This window comes from Phaenicophaeus curvirostris, chromosome 7 (genome assembly GCF_032191515.1).
Source record: "Phaenicophaeus curvirostris isolate KB17595 chromosome 7, BPBGC_Pcur_1.0, whole genome shotgun sequence".
Classification (NCBI taxonomy): Eukaryota; Metazoa; Chordata; class Aves; order Cuculiformes; family Cuculidae; genus Phaenicophaeus; species Phaenicophaeus curvirostris.
This window is the reverse complement of record NC_091398.1, coordinates 21,152,506-21,172,092: the sequence shown is the minus strand read 5'-3', so window position 1 is coordinate 21,172,092 and position 19,587 is coordinate 21,152,506. Positions and strand designations below refer to the sequence as shown.

Here is a 19,587-nt window from a genome sequence, read left to right as displayed (position 1 = left end):
TGGAAAATAAGGTATTTTGTAGAGAGATTTGTGCCTAGTAAAGTCTCCCAACCTATTTTAACATCTCTTCATATTAAAATAGGAAATGTTACAAAAAGCATTCCATGGGAATGTTAAGGTTTAGAAAAGGAAAAAGAGACTAGTGGTTGTTTGCAACTGACCCAGCAGGGAGTAAATGCACGTATGAAAGATAAAAGGTCAGATCCTTAATTTCACTACTTCAAAAGAGGTAAAGTCAACATGTACTAGCACAGGATCTGTCCCAGACTGTTTCTGTACCTTTACACAACTAAGCAATTGTACTTTGTTTGCCAGGGTGAATTTGGTCCTCCTGGTTTACCTGGGCCAATTGGATTACCTGGAATTGGAATTCAAGGAGAGAAGGTGCAGTTTTCACTTCCCCCTCACCCCACATTTAAATACATAGCAGCGAAGAATATTTTATTGTTAATAATTACCCAAATAATCTTTTCAGGGAGTGGAGGGCCCAAAAGGACCACCCGGCTTTAGAGGGTTACCAGGACAGGGACTACCTGGACCAAAGGTTAGGGAATTTTCTGATGTAAAAGCTACTGTGCTGGTTTTACTGTTATATTTCCTGATTAAGAAGTGGTCTGTCTCTATCCTTGTGCTTGTTAAAGTGCTGAACACTAATTTAAGAATTCACTTAGATGCAGGAAATTGTTTTCTTTATTAATGTTATTAAACAGTACAGCAGATGCTACTTCACTGAAAAGTCTTGATAAACCAATGCCTTAGCTATCTATTTAGGTTTTGGCTTGGCTCACCACAGAACCTTTTGAGGTAAAACATATCAGAGAGTGGATTGCACTTTGTCCAATATGTTTCTATAGAAAGGGTTGTCTGCCTTAAACTTGCAGTTTCATAGTATCAGGTGCAGTGAATCAGTTCAAAAAAGTAGTTGCACTTAACACAGAACAGTAACATTTCAAGAGCATCTTGTATCCTCACTGTACTGTTGCCACTCCAGAAAAACACATACATACCTTGCAGATTGTCTGCCTTCCTTGTTACTCCTGTTGCCTATTGTTCTCACCTGACTTTGCGTATTAACTGTATCTAGCAGTTAAGAATGGTCCGAGGTGTAATGAATCTTACCTTTGCTGAAGGAAAACTGTCAGAATAACCTAGCCTTGACATTATCACAAAATACGGAACAGTTAATGAAAGATGTCTCCCTTGGAGTGTTTGGAATGAAGATTTAAAGTAATTTTCTGAAAGAGGTGACAGATAAGGTTCTGAATGGCTGCAAGCTATTAAAGCACAGTATAAGGGAACTAGAAGTGTGAGTCAAAGGTCTACATCAGGTAAAGTATTTTGCAGCATCAGAGATCATCTCTTACATTTTAAGTGATTGTGCAGGGATATGCTTTGCCTGAGAAGGATCAGTTGTCTGTGGATGTCAGATATGCTCCTGAAATATCAGCTACCTTTGCAGGAAACGTTCACAGGGACATAAAATTATAGATTGACAGCATTAATCATTTCCACCAACAACTTCTTGATGACAGCTCAAAACATGCTGCAGATTCTAAATCACTGTGACTAAGCATTTAACATGTCATACGAAAGACAATATCACACTAAACTTTCTTTGTATATATGCAAACAAGAATATGCTTTTATATTTTTTCATAACACTGTTAAAAAATAATTCCTAATTAAGGGTGAACAAGGCTTGCCAGGAGAGACTGGAGTGCCAGGAGAAAGAGGTATTGGAGAACCCGGTTCTAAGGTACGTTGTTAATAGAGGAATTTTCTATTTATTCATTTGTTTATTTATTTGTTTGGATTTGAAATTGGTGGTTCCTGAGTATCCTATTCTTTAGGCATATAAAAATAGTTTTAGAAATAAAATTCAGGTTCTCAATCTATAAAATTTTTAACAGAGATTTTTCATTTTAAATATACCAGTTTTAAATATTCCAGTTCTGTACAAAAGTAGTAAGATTTCTTGTGACTGAAAATTTCCACGTGCCTGGCTCATGCTTAAAACACTGTTGTATACAGTTTACCTACGGCTCTGCCCAGAAAATTACCCAGAATATTAACCAGTTGCCAGAACTCATAGTCTCCAGCATAACCTAAGCTATAGCCAGAGCTGGTGGAAAAAAAAGCACTAAACAGTGGTTACTGTGCTGCTCCTTCCCTTTTCACATAGGATGGGCTGTAAACAGAGCTGCAGCTACATCCTTGCACCTTCAGAAAGGAGACAAGCTGTGCTACTAGAGAGAAAGCACACTTGCTTAAAGAAAAGAAAGCTGTAACCAGATAATCTTAATGCTGATGTGACTGGGATATTAACCAGTCCCTATGTCTTTAACAGCCAGATTAATACAAAATACCAGGAGATGAATAAGTACTTTTGTGACAGTGCAAACTAGTTTTGCTCTTGTTTATTAGGGATTTGGGAAAGGGGTTCGAAAAAGAAAGAAATTCTTTGATTTCTTTAATTTCACAAAATATGGTAATGCTGAGTGAACCCCTTTGACCTCAGATAATCCCATTTTATGTAAAACCAAGTCAGGCTCTTGAATCTTACATAAATGGGTAATGACAATTCCACTGCCATTAAGAGATTTGTACTTATTTTCACCAGCAAGATGTCAGTCATCATGTCACAGTCGGCTCTGTCTGATATTAACCTCAAATCCTGCCACTTCATGAAATTATGGCATTGTTTATTAAGAATGAGCTGGAGCATTTACAGATAATAATATTAATTGCATAGATAAAAGGCACAGTTTGAACAGTCACACAGTAGGATAGTTCCAGATACATGAGAGTTGTCTTTATAACCTGACAAGATTTGGGTTCATATGCATAAATATTTGCTATAAATATATATTTACAGTTAAGTAAACCTTTAAAAATAGATGTCCTTGATTCAGAGAAAGAATAGTACCAAGTCTACATTTAATGGAAGGACTTACCTTTTTTTGATGTCAGGGTGAGCCAGGCCTTTCAGGACTGGCAGGTCTGCCTGGTCTTCCAGGAGAAGATGGAGCCCCTGGACAAAAGGTTGGTTCTGCTCTGTCTGAAGTCTAACTGCTTCCCTCCAATTGCTGACACCCAAATCATTGGAAGAGAGAGCATTCATGGACAAGGGGAAAAGTAGCACATTTTTCAATGAAGAAAATTGTCTTTCAAACATTTAAAAAAAAAAAAATCATTTTGGGGGGGGCGGGGAGGTGTTGTCTTATCTTGTTTACACTCGTTGGCTTTTTATAATCCTCCAAATGCCCTGTAACTCAGAAGGTAAACCACTAAAATGGCTTCAGGCCACCTTTCATAGCCTTTTGATCATGATGTTTTCCTAAAATCAGAAACTCTATACATTTAAAGGTTCTATACTCAGAATGTCCAGCCATCATTAGGGAAATATAATACTTAAAGGGGGCTTATAAAAAAGATGGGGGAAACTTTTTAGCAGGATCTGTAGCAACAGTACAATGGGTAATGGTTTTAAACTAAAAGAGGAGAGGTTTAGACTAAAAATTAGAAAGAAATTTTTTACACTCAGGGTGGTGAAACACTGGAACAGGTTGCCCAGAGAAATGGTAGATGCCCCATTGCTGGGAACATTCAAGGCCAGGTTGGATGGGGCTTTGAGGAATCTGATCTGGTTGAAGATGTCCCTGCTCACTGCAGGGGAGGTTGGACTAGATGACCTTCACAGTCCTTTCCAACCCAAACCATTCTATGAATCTATGAAACATTGCAACTTCATGTATTCCACTGAGTTTTGCAGTGGTTACTTCTGAATATGGGAAGAAAATCCTGGGAACACTGATATCAGTGGGAGTTGCGTCTCAAGATCTATGATTTTAATGAGTTTAAGTGAATACAGAGTTGGTCCTGTACCATGTCTGTGCAACACTGAAATACTGCTTTGATTTTTCTGTTCCAGGGTGAACCAGGGTTACCTGGTCTTAGAGGTCCTGAAGGTTCCCCAGGGATTGGAGTACAGGGGGGAAAGGTGAGAATTTCTTACTAAAGGTGACATTCAAAGTTGTAATGTTCCAGCAACAGGTTTGTCAAAGCCTTCTCTTTTTTTGGTGTGTTATAAGTAATGAAAAAAACATACCTCAGAGAATAAGTTAATGAGTGTACCTGTGGTGGTATCTGGTCCTGAAAGTTCACAAAAAGCATACTGGGAATACTGCTTCTCCTAGTAGGAATAACTGGGTCAATATTTAAGTTCTGGCACTTGTATTGGTCTTCTGCACTGATTCACAGGTGGAGAAGTAATACTGGTTTCTCCTATCAGCATCTGTATCGTGTGAAATAAAGACACTGAAAATTGCTGGAATAGTTGTCCAGTACATTTGACAAGACATGCAGAAATTTAATGTCACAATAGAAGAGAAAGAAAAACACTAAGTGTCACAATTGCAAAAAGCTGGAAGGGCTGAAAAACAGCACAGGAAGGAAAATCAAGGCATCCAGCTGTTTTCAGATTACTTTGGTAGGGAATACATGCAGATGATATGATGCAGCAATAAAATTAATTACGGTATTGGAACTTTTTCAGAATTTTTCTGGACTCAGCTGTTCCATTTTTGTTGCATTTATTACAGCTAATAATATGCTTAAATAGCAGTTACCTCTTTACAAACTTTACACAATCTATTGTTAACTTCCTTCTGCCCAGAAGTATAAGCTGATCAACCAGAGAGGTCATTGTAGTAAATTGATTGGCCCTATTTGTCTTTGAATTAAAAACAAGTACCTTTGAGTGCATTATCTTTCCCTTTTCTTGATTATTTCTCTTAGATAGTATCTTTTTCATGTAATTACTTAACTTGAATTTTCAACTACAAGGATGCAATTATTGAGACTCCTTTTGGTTCTTTTTTTTTCCCCAGTATTCACTAGTAAATCTGTTAGTTTAATTTCAGATTAGATCTACATATTTTTAACTATACTAGCCCAAAACTGGACAACTACTGAGTGGAATTAACTGTCTTGCCAATAAAGGCAATAGGAACAGCTCATGTGCACCAGCTCATTGATATTTACAATTAATTTCGATTAACACATTCTTAATTTTACTTGGTATGTGTGACATGTCTTCTCTGTTTTTGTAGGGAGATCAAGGTCAGAGAGGGATACGTGGATTCACAGGACCAGCAGGAGTGCCTGGACCTGCTGGAGCTAAAGTAGGTTTATTACCATCAGGTGCATGTAAAATAGCCTTCCAAAGCTGTGCTTTGTTCTAGATCTCAGAAGCAACTGTCCTAGCATAAACTTGCTTCTTAAAAAGTAATTTTAAAAAAAGCTTCAGCTGAGGCTTCTCTTAGCAAGACATGCCATGATCCCTATAAACATGGGAAGGGATGCTATCCAAAGGGACCTTGACAGGCTTGAGAGATGGGCCTCCGCGAGCCTCATGAAGTTCAACAAGGCCAAATGCAAGTTCTGCACCTGGGCTCGGCAGTCCCAAGCACAAACACAGGCTGGGCATAGAATGGATTGAGAGTAGCCCTGAAGAGAAGGACTTGGCAGGGGTGGATGAGCAGCTCAATGTGAGCCAGCAAAGTGCACTTGCAGCCCAGAAAGCCAAACGTATCCTGGGCTGCATCAAAAGAAGTGTGACCAGCAGGTCAAGGGATGTGATTCTCCCATTCTACTCCACTCTGGTGAGAGACCCCACCTGGACTACTGTGTTAAATTCTGGAGACCTCATCATAGGAAGGACATGGATCTGTTAAAGCGAACCCAGAGGAGGGCCACGAAGATGATCGGAGGGCTGGAGCACCTCCCATATGAGGACAGGCTGAGAGAGTTGGGCTCGTTTAGCCTAGAGAAGAGCAGGCTCCAGGGAGACCTTATAGCAACCTTCCAGTACTTAAAGGGGGCTACAGGAAAGCTGGGGAGGGGCTCTCTATCAAGGAGTGCAGTGATAGGATCCCGGGTAATGATTTTAAGCTGAGAGAGGGAAGATTTAGATTAGATATTGGGAAGAAATTTTTCCTGTAAGGGTGGTGAGGCACTCACACAGGTGGCCCAGAGTAGTCGTGGCTGCCCCATTCCTGGAGGTGTTCAAGGCCAGGCTGGATGAGGCTTTGAGCAGCCTGGTCTAGTGGGAGGTGTCTGTGCCCATGGCAGGGGGTTTGAAACTAGATGATCTTTACAGTCCCTTCCAACACAAACCATTCTGTGGTTCTATGATCTAGAAGCATTTTTTAAAACATTTTGCATTTACCGTGTTGCTTCCCTGTCAGTTTGGAAAAAGTTAAAGGGTACTAATACTGATATTTTTATCTTGAAATACTTGGGAAGATAGTATAGTGTATGGCATATACACATGACAACTTTATTCTCCTTTACACTTACTCATGGCTGATATTCTTTTATGGATTTGGAGTTTCTACCCAAATACGTAGTACTCACTGAAAGCAAGAGAGGGACTATGCCAGATTTCTCCTCCAGTTTCTTATTAAGTCCTTTGCTATTTATACACACAAGAGAAAAAATAAAACGGGGTAAAAATGTACACTAAACAGACTATTTAAAAACACTAAAAATCTTTAAGAAGTTTTCTCTGTGAGATGCTCATGCTCACTTTCACAAAAAACATAATGTTTGCTCTTCCCTTCACTGCAGGGTGAGCCTGGTACACCAGGACGTCTTGGAATGCCAGGGCCTCCTGGCAGAGCTGTGCCTGGACCAAAGGTAATATCCACACTGCAGCTCTTAATGCTTACAAAGACAGGGTGAAAAGTGTGAAATAGGCCATGCTATTATTTGTGTAAATAATTTCAGCCTTATGAGGTCAATAACACTTTCTTTTTCCTATGAGCGGAGTTATGTATTGTATCCAGTCTAGTTACCACAATGCTCTGGTATTAGCTGTGTACCAGCTTGAGGTGTGGCCTACCTACATTCATTTCTTTGTTTTGGATAACTTGGGTATCAAAATACTTTTCTTTCTTCTGCTTTTGGTGCTTAATGCTTGATAGAGCAAAAAGTAAAATTAGCTATTATGCTTGATGTATATAAATTTGTCCAACAGAAATCCAAAACCACAGGCTGTGATTAGTGTTTAATAAATTATGTAACTAGAGCACATGTTTTCTTCATTGCAGGGTGACATTGGGTTGCCTGGTCTTCCTGGACCAGTTGGAGAACCAGGTTTTGGGCTTCCTGGAGCAAAGGTATTTCCTAAATTGGTAAACTGATTTCTAGACAAACTGTAAAATAAGGCAGGATTTCAGTGAAGCAACAGCAGATTGCCTAGGATGGCCAAGTCTTCCACTATTCTTAAGGTGTATGTTGTACAACACTAGCAGACTACAAGGATTTGCAGAGCCAGAAGACTATGGATGGTCAGTCTTCCAGGCTGCATGAAAAATAAGCTTCCACATCACATAGAACCAGGAGAAAAATGTCAGGTTTTAATTGATGAGGAGTGAATATAGAGAGAACACCTGATTTATGTGCCTAGCTGTCAAGCACAGTTAATTTTCTTAGCCAGGTTCCTATGCTTCATTCCTAATTTTGAAACAGGGCGAAGCACAGACTTCAAACATCTCATGACGTGAGCTAAACTGTCAGTATGAGAAGAGATGCCTTAAGTAGCAGAAGAAGATCATGAACAAATAGCCAGTCTCTAAGGTCTTCTCTCTAGCTCTTCTCTAGTCCTGCCTCAGTGTTACCTAGATTCAACCTTTGTAAGCTGCTTTTCATTCCAGTGCTGATTTTGTCTGAATACCAAGAAGCTTGGGACATATAAACCTGTGTTTCTCAAAATAAACTGGATTGTGCCACCCTTCCCGTTTTTTTACTTAGTGAACTTAAAGAACAGTAATTTTGAGCATAGCCTTTATCCCTTTTTCTTTGAGTGAATGGAACACAGTAACATAAGTATGAGAAACATGTAATAATCTCTATACGTTTTTGATCAGTTAGTGGTTTTCAAGATCCTTAAATTTATTTTCATCAGGAGGATCTTGTCCCCTGCCCTACATCCTTTGTCTCACCACACAAACATATGTTATGTGCAGCAGCTATACAGTGTTTTCCCAATGCTCTTCAGCGCTTCATCTGTCTTCAGTAATAAGAATTATAAGGTCTCTCCAGTTATAAGAAGTCATTCCTTCTTTTATGTAGGCTACAAATGACAACAGACTGAGCTCTGTGGTGTCTTATAAGTGAAATGTTCTGTAAATCCTCAGCACTATTAAATATCCCAGTGTTAGTCTAGGATTAATAACTTAAAATAATCATTCATATTGTAAAATACATTAGCAGGTAGACAGACAGATAAAATAAACTTACAGTGTATTTGCTAGACAAGTTTCACTTTCATGGAAAATTTCCTTCTAACAATTGTATTGGCATTCACCTCTGCTGTTTTTCCTGCCTTCATCAGGGTGACCGAGGTCTTCCAGGACCCCCCGGACCCTTTGGGCCAAAAGGAGATGGTTACCCTGGTGCACCTGTAAGTTTACAGACGATTTTTTAATGCTAATCAGGAATGAATAATTGCTACACCAAAGCATTAGCCTTAACGGCTGGCATGCTGGGGAAGAGTTGCTTGTCTAAAACACTAAAAAGGCTCCTCAACTGTGGAAATGCATTTCAGAACAGAAGGAAGAAGAAATCTGCATCTGAAATAGTCCAACACCTTCCATGTCCTCCACTCCTCCTGATTACGCAATGTAGAATATTCCAAATGGGGCTTATTTTTTCTCTAGAGTATCATTGATGTTTCAATTAGTTCGCCCAATATCATAATGTAGGATACTCTCTGCAGTCCAACCATAGACAATTTATTCCAAACAGGAGGCTATAGCCCAGAGAATTTAACTAGTTGTAGACCACAGTAGTCACAATAAGAGACAATATATTCAGGACACCGTCATATTAATGTTAACAAAAGCATGCCGTCAGTATAGCTGGAAATTAAATTAATATTCTGTCTGTAAATATAATTTCAGGGCTTGCCAGGCCTTCCTGGAATTCCTGGTGACCAAGGACCAGATGGAGTTGGACTACCAGGACCTAAGGTACAGACCTTAACTTGTAGAAAAGTAAATGTGCGTATGTACTGTACTTCATGCAGATATAATTGCTAGCCATAGGTCAGTCAGAATACCTTTTAATCCAGCTTTAACTGACTTGTCAGTATATAAAAGTTGTATCCCTTAGAAGTTCTTCAATCTTTACTTCAGAACTCATTCTGATGCTGATTGCAGGATTACTGGAATTTTACAGGCAGTTGAGGGATTGACTACAGCTATTTAAATATGCTTAAGGTCTCTTAAAAGGATGTACACCTTTCTTCCACCCATGTCATGCCTCTAGCTGATTGAAGGCACTGGTAGGAGAAGAGCTGGAGCAGAGCCAATGTGAACATGGGGTCTGATTCAAGTGACATGCAACGAGCAAAACCATTTTGTTTGGTCTGTGGAACCTGGAATTCATTGTATGATACAGGAATTGTAGTTCCTGTGTAACTATTGCATAACTGACTGCACCTGTCTTGAATATGTTTAGACCTCTAGCCACTGTTTATCCCAAATAACTTCCTTGTCCTGCCTGCAGTACACATAGGCTGGCATTGCTTCCGTGCTGTTCAATAATCCTCCTCTCTTTGTCCCATTTCAGTACAACAGATGCTGGGAATTCTAGAGATAAATTAAACTTTTGTATTCACTACTTATTTTTTAAAGTGTCGACTTTCAGGGTGATCCCGGTAGTAGAGGACCAGTTGGTCTCCCAGGGCCCCCAGGAGTAGGCCTGACAGGACCAAAAGTAAGTCATTTAAACAATTATGTCTCCCATTGTCTATTTTCTATTATAAAACAAAGACACAGGCAAAAAAAGTATTGTATATAAATGTGTGATCATGCACACACATCTCCATATTTTCTGTCTTCACTTTAAACCAGAAACAATTAATCTTATACATAAGAAAACTAAGGAATACAGTGTCTTTATTTTGTAGAAAATCAAATATTTCTGGTAATTAGCCATTGCCTTCTTCCTATTGCATATGATAAATTATAAAGTGATAATCTTGCAGTGAAGGTCAGTGATGAAACATCTAGTTCCTGCAGACATTAGCTGCAACTGAGCAGCAGAAATTTCTTCAGACCTAACATTTGTCAAAATTAATGGCCTGGCAAGCACTTACCATGTCTTCCCTTTACAACTGTTACAGCTACAGGCAAACGTTGAGTAGTTCTGGAATTAATTCCTCTTCTTTACCATATAAAGTAAAACAATAATCATCTAATAACCAATATTATGACCAATCTCTGCAAAAAAAGATTATTTTTCTTATTATAATATACACCATGACAAAAGTCTGAAAATTATTGTAACTATAAAAAGCAATTTTCACTATGAAATATCCAAAAATGGAAACACATGCTCCTATAGCTCATCTTTTGGAGTCCACTAATACCAAAGAACTGTTTTAGAATGTAAGTGTAAACAAACTGAACAAGGTCAAATGCAAAGATTTTGCAACATAATAATGTATTATCTGCACAATGTGGTTCATTATTCCCAGAGAGTCAGTTCACCTTGGCACAAAGGCTAGGTCCAGAGCTAAGTAGTGGTGAAGCACTTCCCTGGCCAGTGCAAGTCCCAACAACTGGCATGTGCACAGCATCCTTACGAATGAGGCAACTGAGAATTTCAAGCAGGAAAACTGAAAAAGCAATATAGGTCTAAAACTAATGTTGTACTCCGTGGGCTTTGATTGTTTCCTATGAGGAATGTACAAAACTGAAACAATTTCTCTAGAGTTCTTTTAAAAACTAGCTAATAAATTAGCAGCAACTGTATATTTCCAATGCCACACTGGTATATGTATGTGTAGGTCTTACTGTATATGCTTAATGGTGATGAAAGATAACACAATAATATTAGTATCATAAGTCTTAATTCAGTCACCAATACAATCAATGCAATGTATATCTCCATCAGCACAGTGATTTATGTTCAATGAGCAGTAGGACCTGAGCGACTCCTTTGAAGTACAAACTGGCTTTTAATAATCTGATGAAGGATAAAAAGAGTCTGTCAGCTAGACCAATCTTATCCTTACTGCTTATATTATAAAAAGACATCAGTTTGGTAGAGAATGGACAGGATATCATGGTGATATGACAATTTACTGTCTGTTTTTACAAGGAATATTGTATTTAACATATGCAGGGTTTCTCTCTAGGGAATCGTAGGACGCCCAGGGCCACCTGGCTCTCCAGGACCTCCTGGTGAAGGTATTCAAGGAATTAAGGTACAAAGACTCAGTGTCTTCAATATTTAACCTGTGTTGAGTGCTTAATCTGACCATCACAGTGTTAAGGAGATTTCACATTGGTTTTTATATGAGGAGGGCCTCAGGCTAGAAAACAAGGGTAGCGTAAGCACTGACAAAGTATGTTCTGTCTCTGCTGCTGTAAACAACAAGCCAAATGTTGTGTTTTGAGAGAGGAGGAAGCAGGGGCATCTTATATCAGTGAAAGACAGCTTTACAGAATTAAAAATACCATTCCCTCTCCCCCAACTCTCGTACCAGTGGAGAAGTCTGAAGCAGTTACATGAACTCCCACCTATGGTAGAGAAAGAGTCTCCATCCTGAATCTATATGTAATATTAATTTTTCCCTGTGATATGCACCTTTACCCAATGCATAGATCAAATTAAGACAGACTCCAAAGACAGAAGTGAGAAAGGGGGAATAAGAAGGAATAAACTGGGATGGAAGGAGGGAACAGGAGGACTAGAACCAATAATGACCATGCAGATTTTCAATATTATATATCTTTAGAGCAGACATATTGATGAAGTATTTGAGAAATATAAGCTAGCTACTACATTGTCTCGAGTGCCTCAAAACACTTGTTAAAATGCAGTTTAAAACGCTTTCTCTTTGAACATTTAAAATTAATGCATGATGGATGATGACAAAGGGTTAATATCACCACCTGGATTTTCATTAGGGGGAACAAGGAATTCAAGGAATGCCAGGACCTCGAGGCCCCCCTGGACAAGGGCTTTTGGGACCGAAGGTATTATATCTATATCAGACATAATGTCTTAGACCAAACCCAACACACCGAAAATGCTCATTACACTCAGCTCTCATTGAACGCATGTGAATTCTGTGAAAAGGGAATGGGGACTTGGGAAAACCCCAGTCATTCACATGATTGTTTTAATATTTTATGGCAGCACCTCTTTCACTGTTGCTTATTTTAATATCGTATGAGACTTATTGTCTTCTGCAATAGAAGAAATATAGATATTAGATTTAATATAACTGCCTTTCTTTTACCCATCCAGGATGCAAAATTTGGGGGCTATATCAATATTAAGAAAAGCAGAAATGTGGGCTGGAATAATTTTTTTGATGCGATCACGTCAGTTCAAAAGGCTGTACAAAGTCCCCTGCTAAGAATCAAACCAGGAGGCAGTAATTCATCTGTTTGCTATTCCAAACACCTTTTCTAGGCCAAAATATTTCTCAGAGTCATACTTTCATCATTCAATCCAACTACATGCTTGCCTTTCTTCTCATTTTCCCTAATGTCTTATTTTTCTGAGAGAGAGATAATTACCATCATGCAATATCCCAAGAAACCCCTCTGTATGCAGATCTGTTTGAGATGGTTCATTGCTCAAACTGCTTCAGTTATTTTTTCCCATAAAAGTGCTTAGCCGATACTCTAAGTTGTTGCTGCAATTCACAAATACCAGTTGATTTAAACGATCTCTAACAACTGACTCATGTTAGAAGCTGAAGGTGAGTTCGACAAAGGCAGCTAGAGAGAAATGTGAAAAGTGTAATAAAAACTGATGAACGCTTTCTGTCTGTTTATTGACATGGTTTTAAAGGGAGATCGAGGAGCTACAGGTGAAAAGGGGAAAAAAGGAGAAAAAGGTGATGTGGGTGACCCTGGTTTACCTGGACAACCTGTGAGTAACTTGTGTTTATCATGTCTGTTTTCTTAAACTGCTTAAAAATAAAGCTCGGTTCTTGCTATTTAACTACACAATCTGAAATACTTAAGAAACTGAAATTATTTAAACCATTAAAAGCATAAAGAAGACATTTCTGTGCTGAATACCCAACTTCCCACAGATATAGTTTCTTTCTTAAGGCAGTGAAAGACAATTGCTATGTTTTAAGACAAAATATGCAGTTTATTCTACAGCTACCAAGTAGCTACAGCTGAGCTACAGCTCAGCCTTCCCGTCAAAGCTGATGAACAGATGAAGGGAGGCAAATGTTAACTTCTGGTGATGGGCAGGTCCCCAAAAGCTGGAAAGCAAAATGTGGTGCCCTTCTTTTCTGATATTTGCATACTATTAAATAGGGATACATACACACCATTGCTGTTCTTGCCCTGACAGGGGCCCTATTACACTCACATATGACAAAGCAAAATTCTGATTATTCCAGGGTGACAGACAGATATGCAGTCTCTTGAGAAAGGAAGCAAACACAATATGGTAGACAGGAAAGCTTGCACAGATTCTCTCTTTCTAATGTAAACTGACAATCAGTGATCCAATTCCTATAAAACACCTCACCACCTTAGGAGGCTGTGGGTACTGCATGCACAAGATGATATCACAAGAACTGTACTTTCTCCTGCTAAATTTCTTATTGACCCAATTTTATTCTAACAATGGTATTGATTAAGTTATATTCTGAATTACAGTGTTACCAAATAAATGCAGTAGCTTAATTAACAATCACTGTTACAGGGCAAATCTGGACCAAAGGGAGAGCAAGGCCTAACAGTAAGCAAATTCCATTATTTAAATCCCATTACAGCAAGATATGAGTAAAACAAGGTACTGTCAGATTAAATGTATCCTACGGTAATTATTTTGGAAAGAGCTTTCTGACCAGGAGTGGCTCTGTAATAGCATGGAAAGATACTACACAGAAGTTTCTAATTTTTTCTCATCTACTTTATGCTGAAATAGAATTTAAAATTCCTGGTGATTTCTGGTATTTTTCTGCCACGTGTTCTTTTACAGTTCCTGTTAGATGACCCAGTTTTGTACCTGCTAGGCTGAGGTTTTTAAAAGTATTTAAGAGTCTAAAAAGCAAAGATCTTCAGACCTGTCATGGTCTATCATGCTATAAATTTAATTGCACTTCTGCTAAGCCTGAACTGCACTAGACTCAAATTCAGTAAAGTATGTCAGTGAGTGTATAAATACTTTTGAGGTTTATGATGGAAGCTGAGTAGCAGTAGCAAAAGGTTGTATTTGAAAGACTGACTCAATGCCAAGTGAGTCCTGTCATGCCCTTAAAGAAATGTAACAAACATTTGTTCAAATAAGGAGAAACACTTTGTCTGAGTGTCATGGAAGCTATCACTTCCCTGAACAGACAGCTCTGAAGACAGCAGGGATTTTTTTTGCTCCTGAAAGCTGGGTAATACGGAGGGCCAGGTACACCAGGGTTCACGAATCCCATTTCAATTCTATGTTGATGCTCTGTGTCATATGCCAGCTCACTACAAGCAGTACGCTTCCTGAAGCTGGGTCTATTTCTCTACTCCCAATACAATCAAAAGGGATAGCCATATTATTCAGATGTAAAATACGAATGGGCTTTGACTTCAAGTTTTAACAAGAACCAAATAATCACAAAACATTCTTTACAATAACAGAAGTTATTTGTTTTAGATAAAAGCGTTGCTCTATTGTCAGCTCAATAATGATTCTTGTATGCCATATAAAATAGCTCATTGTGAAATGTGGGACTCATTCCAAGGTTGGAAGGTCAGGATTGAAATTTAAATACTAAGATTTTTCATAAAGTCTGTGTAGGACTCAGACGTTCATTAAAACCAAAATCTTTGGAAGTGTCAATATTATACCTCATTTGAAAATGGTAAATTGTAAAATATTTTTATATTTAATTTTTTCATATCCAGAGAGAAGATATAATTAAATTAATTAAAGAGATATGCAGTAAGTATTAAGAAAATCTTTAATTTCCAATTCTATTTTTTCTTCATTATATTTACATTCTTCTCCTTTCCAAAAGGGTACCAAGTAAGTGTCATCATGATCTGGTTTTTTATTTTTCCTTTGTAGGTTGTGGTATTAAATGTAAGGAAATTCCTATGGAGCTTGTATTTGTGATTGACAGCTCTGAGAGTGTGGGACCAGAAAATTTTGAGCTTATCAAAGACTTTGTATCTGCGTTAGTAGACAGAGTAACTGTAGGCAGAAACGCTACCAGAATTGGCCTTGTGTTATACAGTTTAGAAGTTCGGCTAGAATTTGGTCTCAACCAGTACACAACTCAACAGGATGTTAAGCAAGCAATTAGAAAAATGCAATACATGGGAGAAGGCACTTACACAGGAACTGCCATCCGCAAAGCAACCCAGGAAGGATTTTTTGGTGCTCGAACAGGAGTGCGAAAAGTAGCTATTGTGCTAACAGATGGCCAAGCAGACAAGAGAGAAGCTGTAAAACTAGATATTGTTGTTCGAGAGGCTCATGCAGCAAACATCGAAATGTATGCAATAGGAATTGTAAATACTTCAGATCCAACACAGGTTGAGTTTGTGCGTGAACTAAACCTGATTGCTTCAGATCCAGACAGAGAACACATGTATCTCATCGATGACTTTAATACCCTCCCAGGTGCGTTCATTGCAGTTTTATTCTGCATTGTTTCTGATGCTTCTTAGAATGGGGTAGGGGAATGGGGGAAGTGTTGTTTTTGAGGTTATGTTGTTTAGATGCTGATGAGGATCACTTACAAGGTGCAAAGTAATAGGGACCTAAAGCTACAGATTCTCTTCTTTTAAGAAGCCATGTTATAGGGCAATGATTCATCACCCCAAGCAGGGATGTCACCTACAGTGTAAGAAAACAGTTGCTTAAACTAGCTTGCTAAGCTGAGTAAGTGCTCATGCACCATAAATGTGGACTGGAGACCAGAATCTAACCCACTGGGGTAAATTCTTCTTATTCACTTCCACTGGGATATAACCCAATTCACATGAGCTTTTTCACATCAGCTACATAAGCAGTTACTTCCCCACTACCAACTAGTAGTTGTTACTAAGCCAGATGAACACCTTTTGGTGAGCTCATTTTATTTTGTACCATGCAGAGGACTTACAGGCTAGCAAATTTGTAAGAAATAAAAGCCATAGTCCAGAGAGCCTGGAATAATCTTAGATGCATATAAATAACCCAAAGGAATACTAGATTAGTACATGTGTATTTCTGTGTATAAATAATACAAATTCAAAAAATACACTGATTTTCTCAGTATGATGAGGTTTTTACTTTTTTTTTAAACAGCTCTGGAGTCCAAATTAGTCAACCAATTTTGTGAAGATGAACATGGTACCTTAATATACAATCACAATGGAAATGGTGCAAGCATAAGTGGATCATCTTTCCATTCAGTATCTTCAAGTTCTTTACATTACATCCTTCAGAACAACAATGTTAACAGGCAATCACTTTCAGCACAGACACCTGGAGTATCTACAGTAGAAAGTCCTCTGAGTCTTGGCGAACTTCCTCAACCATTAGCTCCAGTATGAAAATTCAGCAAGCTTTAACGAGCAATTCCTTCTCTGTTGCCTGCTGTAACTTTCCCCCTACCTTTCTACAGAAGAGATACTGCAACAGCTCCTTTAACTTAGTATGGCTGGTGCTGGTTGTTCTGAGTAAGAGTTCTGATGTTGCATGCAGCAGTTATCCAAGGGCCAGAATTTATCCCTGATGATATTACAAGGATTATTACTCTTGTGTTTAATACAGTAATATTTGTGCCACAGCATGAAACATAACATTATTAAAAGACAATTATACTGTAATAATTAAGTCTAAAAAAAGTAATTAAACTTTAGTCTTTATTTTCAAGTCTATAAATAAAATTCTCTAAAGGTCAACTAAAAAAAAAAAGTATCCCAGGTTTAGGATTGACAAACCTCCTGGTAAACCAACCAAGTGAGGTTAAAAACCTAACTCTTAACATGGAAGTCGTAGTAAAAGGGAAGGAAAAATGTTAGAAAACCTCTAAGTGATGAAGGGGTTCTTTATTTTGAGACAATTCAGAATATCTGTAAAGGAAAGAAAATCAAATGCTTATTTCAGACCAAAGTACCTCCTGTGGTACTATATGAAGCCTACAAAGAGGAAGAAGAGGAGGAACAGTCATCCTTGGTAGCACTAGACACTAGAGGTATTTTTATCACCATTCATTTCTTCATCCTCTACTTATTTTTGGCTGATCAAAAATCAGTGTCTTGTTCTGTTTCTTTTCACTTGCAGCTGTGGTACCGTTACTGCCATCTAAACCATCATCATCAGATAAAGCGATGACATCATCTCTTTCAGTGGCAGGGCTCACACCAAGACCAGGTTATAGACCATAACTAGTTTTTAATTTTGTTACCTCTTACCCTGATACTGACTTTTGATAAGGCTTAGAATCAGAATAATTTTATTCCACTCTGAAGATTTTCTAAGTCCATGCTGTGGAAGATAATCATTTAAGGATTTTCTAACAGTTCTAGTTGCAGTTCTTGTCCAGTCTGTTCACCAGTTCTTGTCTTCTCAAATTCCAAATCCCACTGCTCCACTTAGAGCAGAAGCAAGGTCTGAGCACTATAACCTGAGATGGAGTTCATAAATGGCATCAGCAAGAGAACATAGTGCTAGAAGAGGCAGGCCACTGGGCAGGTATTTTGTCAGCCAAGAAGGGGCAGTCCATGGAGATGCGAAGCTCTATTAAAGACAGAGAAGATAATGATTTCAGAAGTGGACAGAAAAGATAGATTTCTCCTTCAGAGTTGAAACGAGGAAAAAACAATGTTTAGTTATTTGAAGGAAATTATAGGAATGAGCCGACTGCTCAAAGGATTGATTATTTTCATATTATATATCCAAATATATTCTGTTGATCATCTGGGGGTTTCACTCTTTTGAATTCCAAAAATAGTGTACTATGATGGGAGCAACAGAAGAGAGCAATAGAAGCATGTGCCCATGTCTCCTGGGAACGATGGCATAATTATTATTGTCTCTGGTAATAACTTTTTTTAATTTAAAGTGGCAAGATACCAGTTACCATAGACAGATTATTGATGTCACAACGTTAAACTTCGAGGAAAAGTATTTTCTGTCTTGTGGCATTATTAAAGTGAGTGAGACTAGCTTAGCATGTCACAGTCCTGTATTGCATATCTGTAGGAATCATTAGACCAACAAGCTTTACATTAAAAGTTAACTCTTAAGTACACAATTACTACCATTGTATTAGATAAGTAGCACAAACACCTTAAAAAAGAAAGGCTAAGGTTATATACTCTTCTCACTACTCTAATGCCTCTTCCCACACACCACAAAGAGAGCTAATGTACTGAATCAATGTACTGCAGAAGGATAATGGTCATATTTGTATTTCAAAAATAGTACACGCAAATAGCTTACAGCTCTTTGGCTTACAATTTTGGGTTGTTCACAAGACTGGTTGCTGATAAGCAGATTTCAAAAATTAGATTTCAAAATTATCAGACTCATATTGTTTGATCTTTTTGTATGTGGAGCCATGCTAGTACACATAGAACTAAAAAGTGAATCTTAAACTCCTATATAACATTAGCAGAAAAAAGAATAAAATCAGAGTTTAAAAGTTAAAATCTATGCAATACAATTGATTTTACAAACTGAATTGTTTCTATTCCTTTTTTGTCTTCATTTTAGAAAGTATCCTGGACCTACGGTGCAAGTTAAGGCTGGATCAAGGGCCATGCCGTGTTTATATCATAAAATGGTATTATGATAAACAAGCCAATGCTTGTGCTCAGTTTTGGTATGGTGGCTGTGATGGAAATGCAAACCGCTTTGAGAGTGAAGAGGAATGTAGAGAGGCTTGTGTATTTCTTTCTGGAGGTAGGAATTTATCTATATATTTAAAATGAACAAGTTGAAGTTACTGATCGTTTGAGTTTATTGTCATTTATCTAGTAAATATGTAAAATCAAACCCACTAATTTAAAGAATGTTAATATTATAAAGTCATATGCTCACTAATTAGAAAAGGCTACCTATGCAAGCTCACTTTAATTATTTTTGCATATATTGTATGATATAGTCCTTATGTAACAAAAGAGCAATTTTTCAGCAGTACAAAATTCCCTTTTTTCTAAGGTTTGTAAGACCAGTATAACATTTCCCATAATTGCCCTTGCTTCACCTAGATCTTTAAATACTACCATTGTAACATCACTAACTGTAGTTTATTTTAAATTATAGGTACAGCTTTGGAAATCTTTGGTCATAAAAATTATGTAATTTCTTTTCTATTACAGAAATCTGATTCTTGGCGATTCTGCAATGAAGACCTCACTTTCTTTAAATGAAAGTGTTCCTACAAATCCTATTTTAATATTTCAAGCATAAAATATCATTTTTTTCTGTAAACTTCCCTCAGTTTCCATTAGCTAGCAAGATGTATGACAAATGCAATTAAAACACATTGACAGATTTATGAGTGACTATACCAATAGCTGGCATCACTAAATTAGGTTGGCTCATGTCTAA

General features: G+C 37.8%; 1 protein-coding gene across 1 annotated transcript in view; it reads left to right on the top strand.

Moving 5' to 3' along the window:
• LOC138722690 (collagen alpha-1(XXVIII) chain-like) overlaps positions 1 to 19,587 on the top strand; it is a 35,750-nt gene extending 16,163 nt beyond the window's left edge. The window contains exons 16-37 of the mRNA XM_069861155.1: positions 316 to 384; positions 476 to 544; positions 1,688 to 1,756; positions 2,971 to 3,042; positions 3,932 to 4,000; positions 5,112 to 5,183; positions 6,631 to 6,699; positions 7,113 to 7,181; positions 8,399 to 8,467; positions 8,967 to 9,035; positions 9,715 to 9,783; positions 11,210 to 11,278; positions 11,985 to 12,053; positions 12,880 to 12,960; positions 13,756 to 13,791; positions 14,943 to 14,979; positions 15,106 to 15,663; positions 16,333 to 16,526; positions 17,137 to 17,224; positions 17,314 to 17,403; positions 18,748 to 18,936; positions 19,356 to 19,587. Coding sequence (XP_069717256.1) covers positions 316 to 384; positions 476 to 544; positions 1,688 to 1,756; positions 2,971 to 3,042; positions 3,932 to 4,000; positions 5,112 to 5,183; positions 6,631 to 6,699; positions 7,113 to 7,181; positions 8,399 to 8,467; positions 8,967 to 9,035; positions 9,715 to 9,783; positions 11,210 to 11,278; positions 11,985 to 12,053; positions 12,880 to 12,960; positions 13,756 to 13,791; positions 14,943 to 14,979; positions 15,106 to 15,663; positions 16,333 to 16,526; positions 17,137 to 17,224; positions 17,314 to 17,403; positions 18,748 to 18,936; positions 19,356 to 19,363 — 2,184 coding nt within the window. The 3' untranslated portion in view covers positions 19,364 to 19,587. The remainder of the gene's footprint in view (positions 1 to 315; positions 385 to 475; positions 545 to 1,687; positions 1,757 to 2,970; positions 3,043 to 3,931; positions 4,001 to 5,111; positions 5,184 to 6,630; positions 6,700 to 7,112; positions 7,182 to 8,398; positions 8,468 to 8,966; positions 9,036 to 9,714; positions 9,784 to 11,209; positions 11,279 to 11,984; positions 12,054 to 12,879; positions 12,961 to 13,755; positions 13,792 to 14,942; positions 14,980 to 15,105; positions 15,664 to 16,332; positions 16,527 to 17,136; positions 17,225 to 17,313; positions 17,404 to 18,747; positions 18,937 to 19,355) is intronic.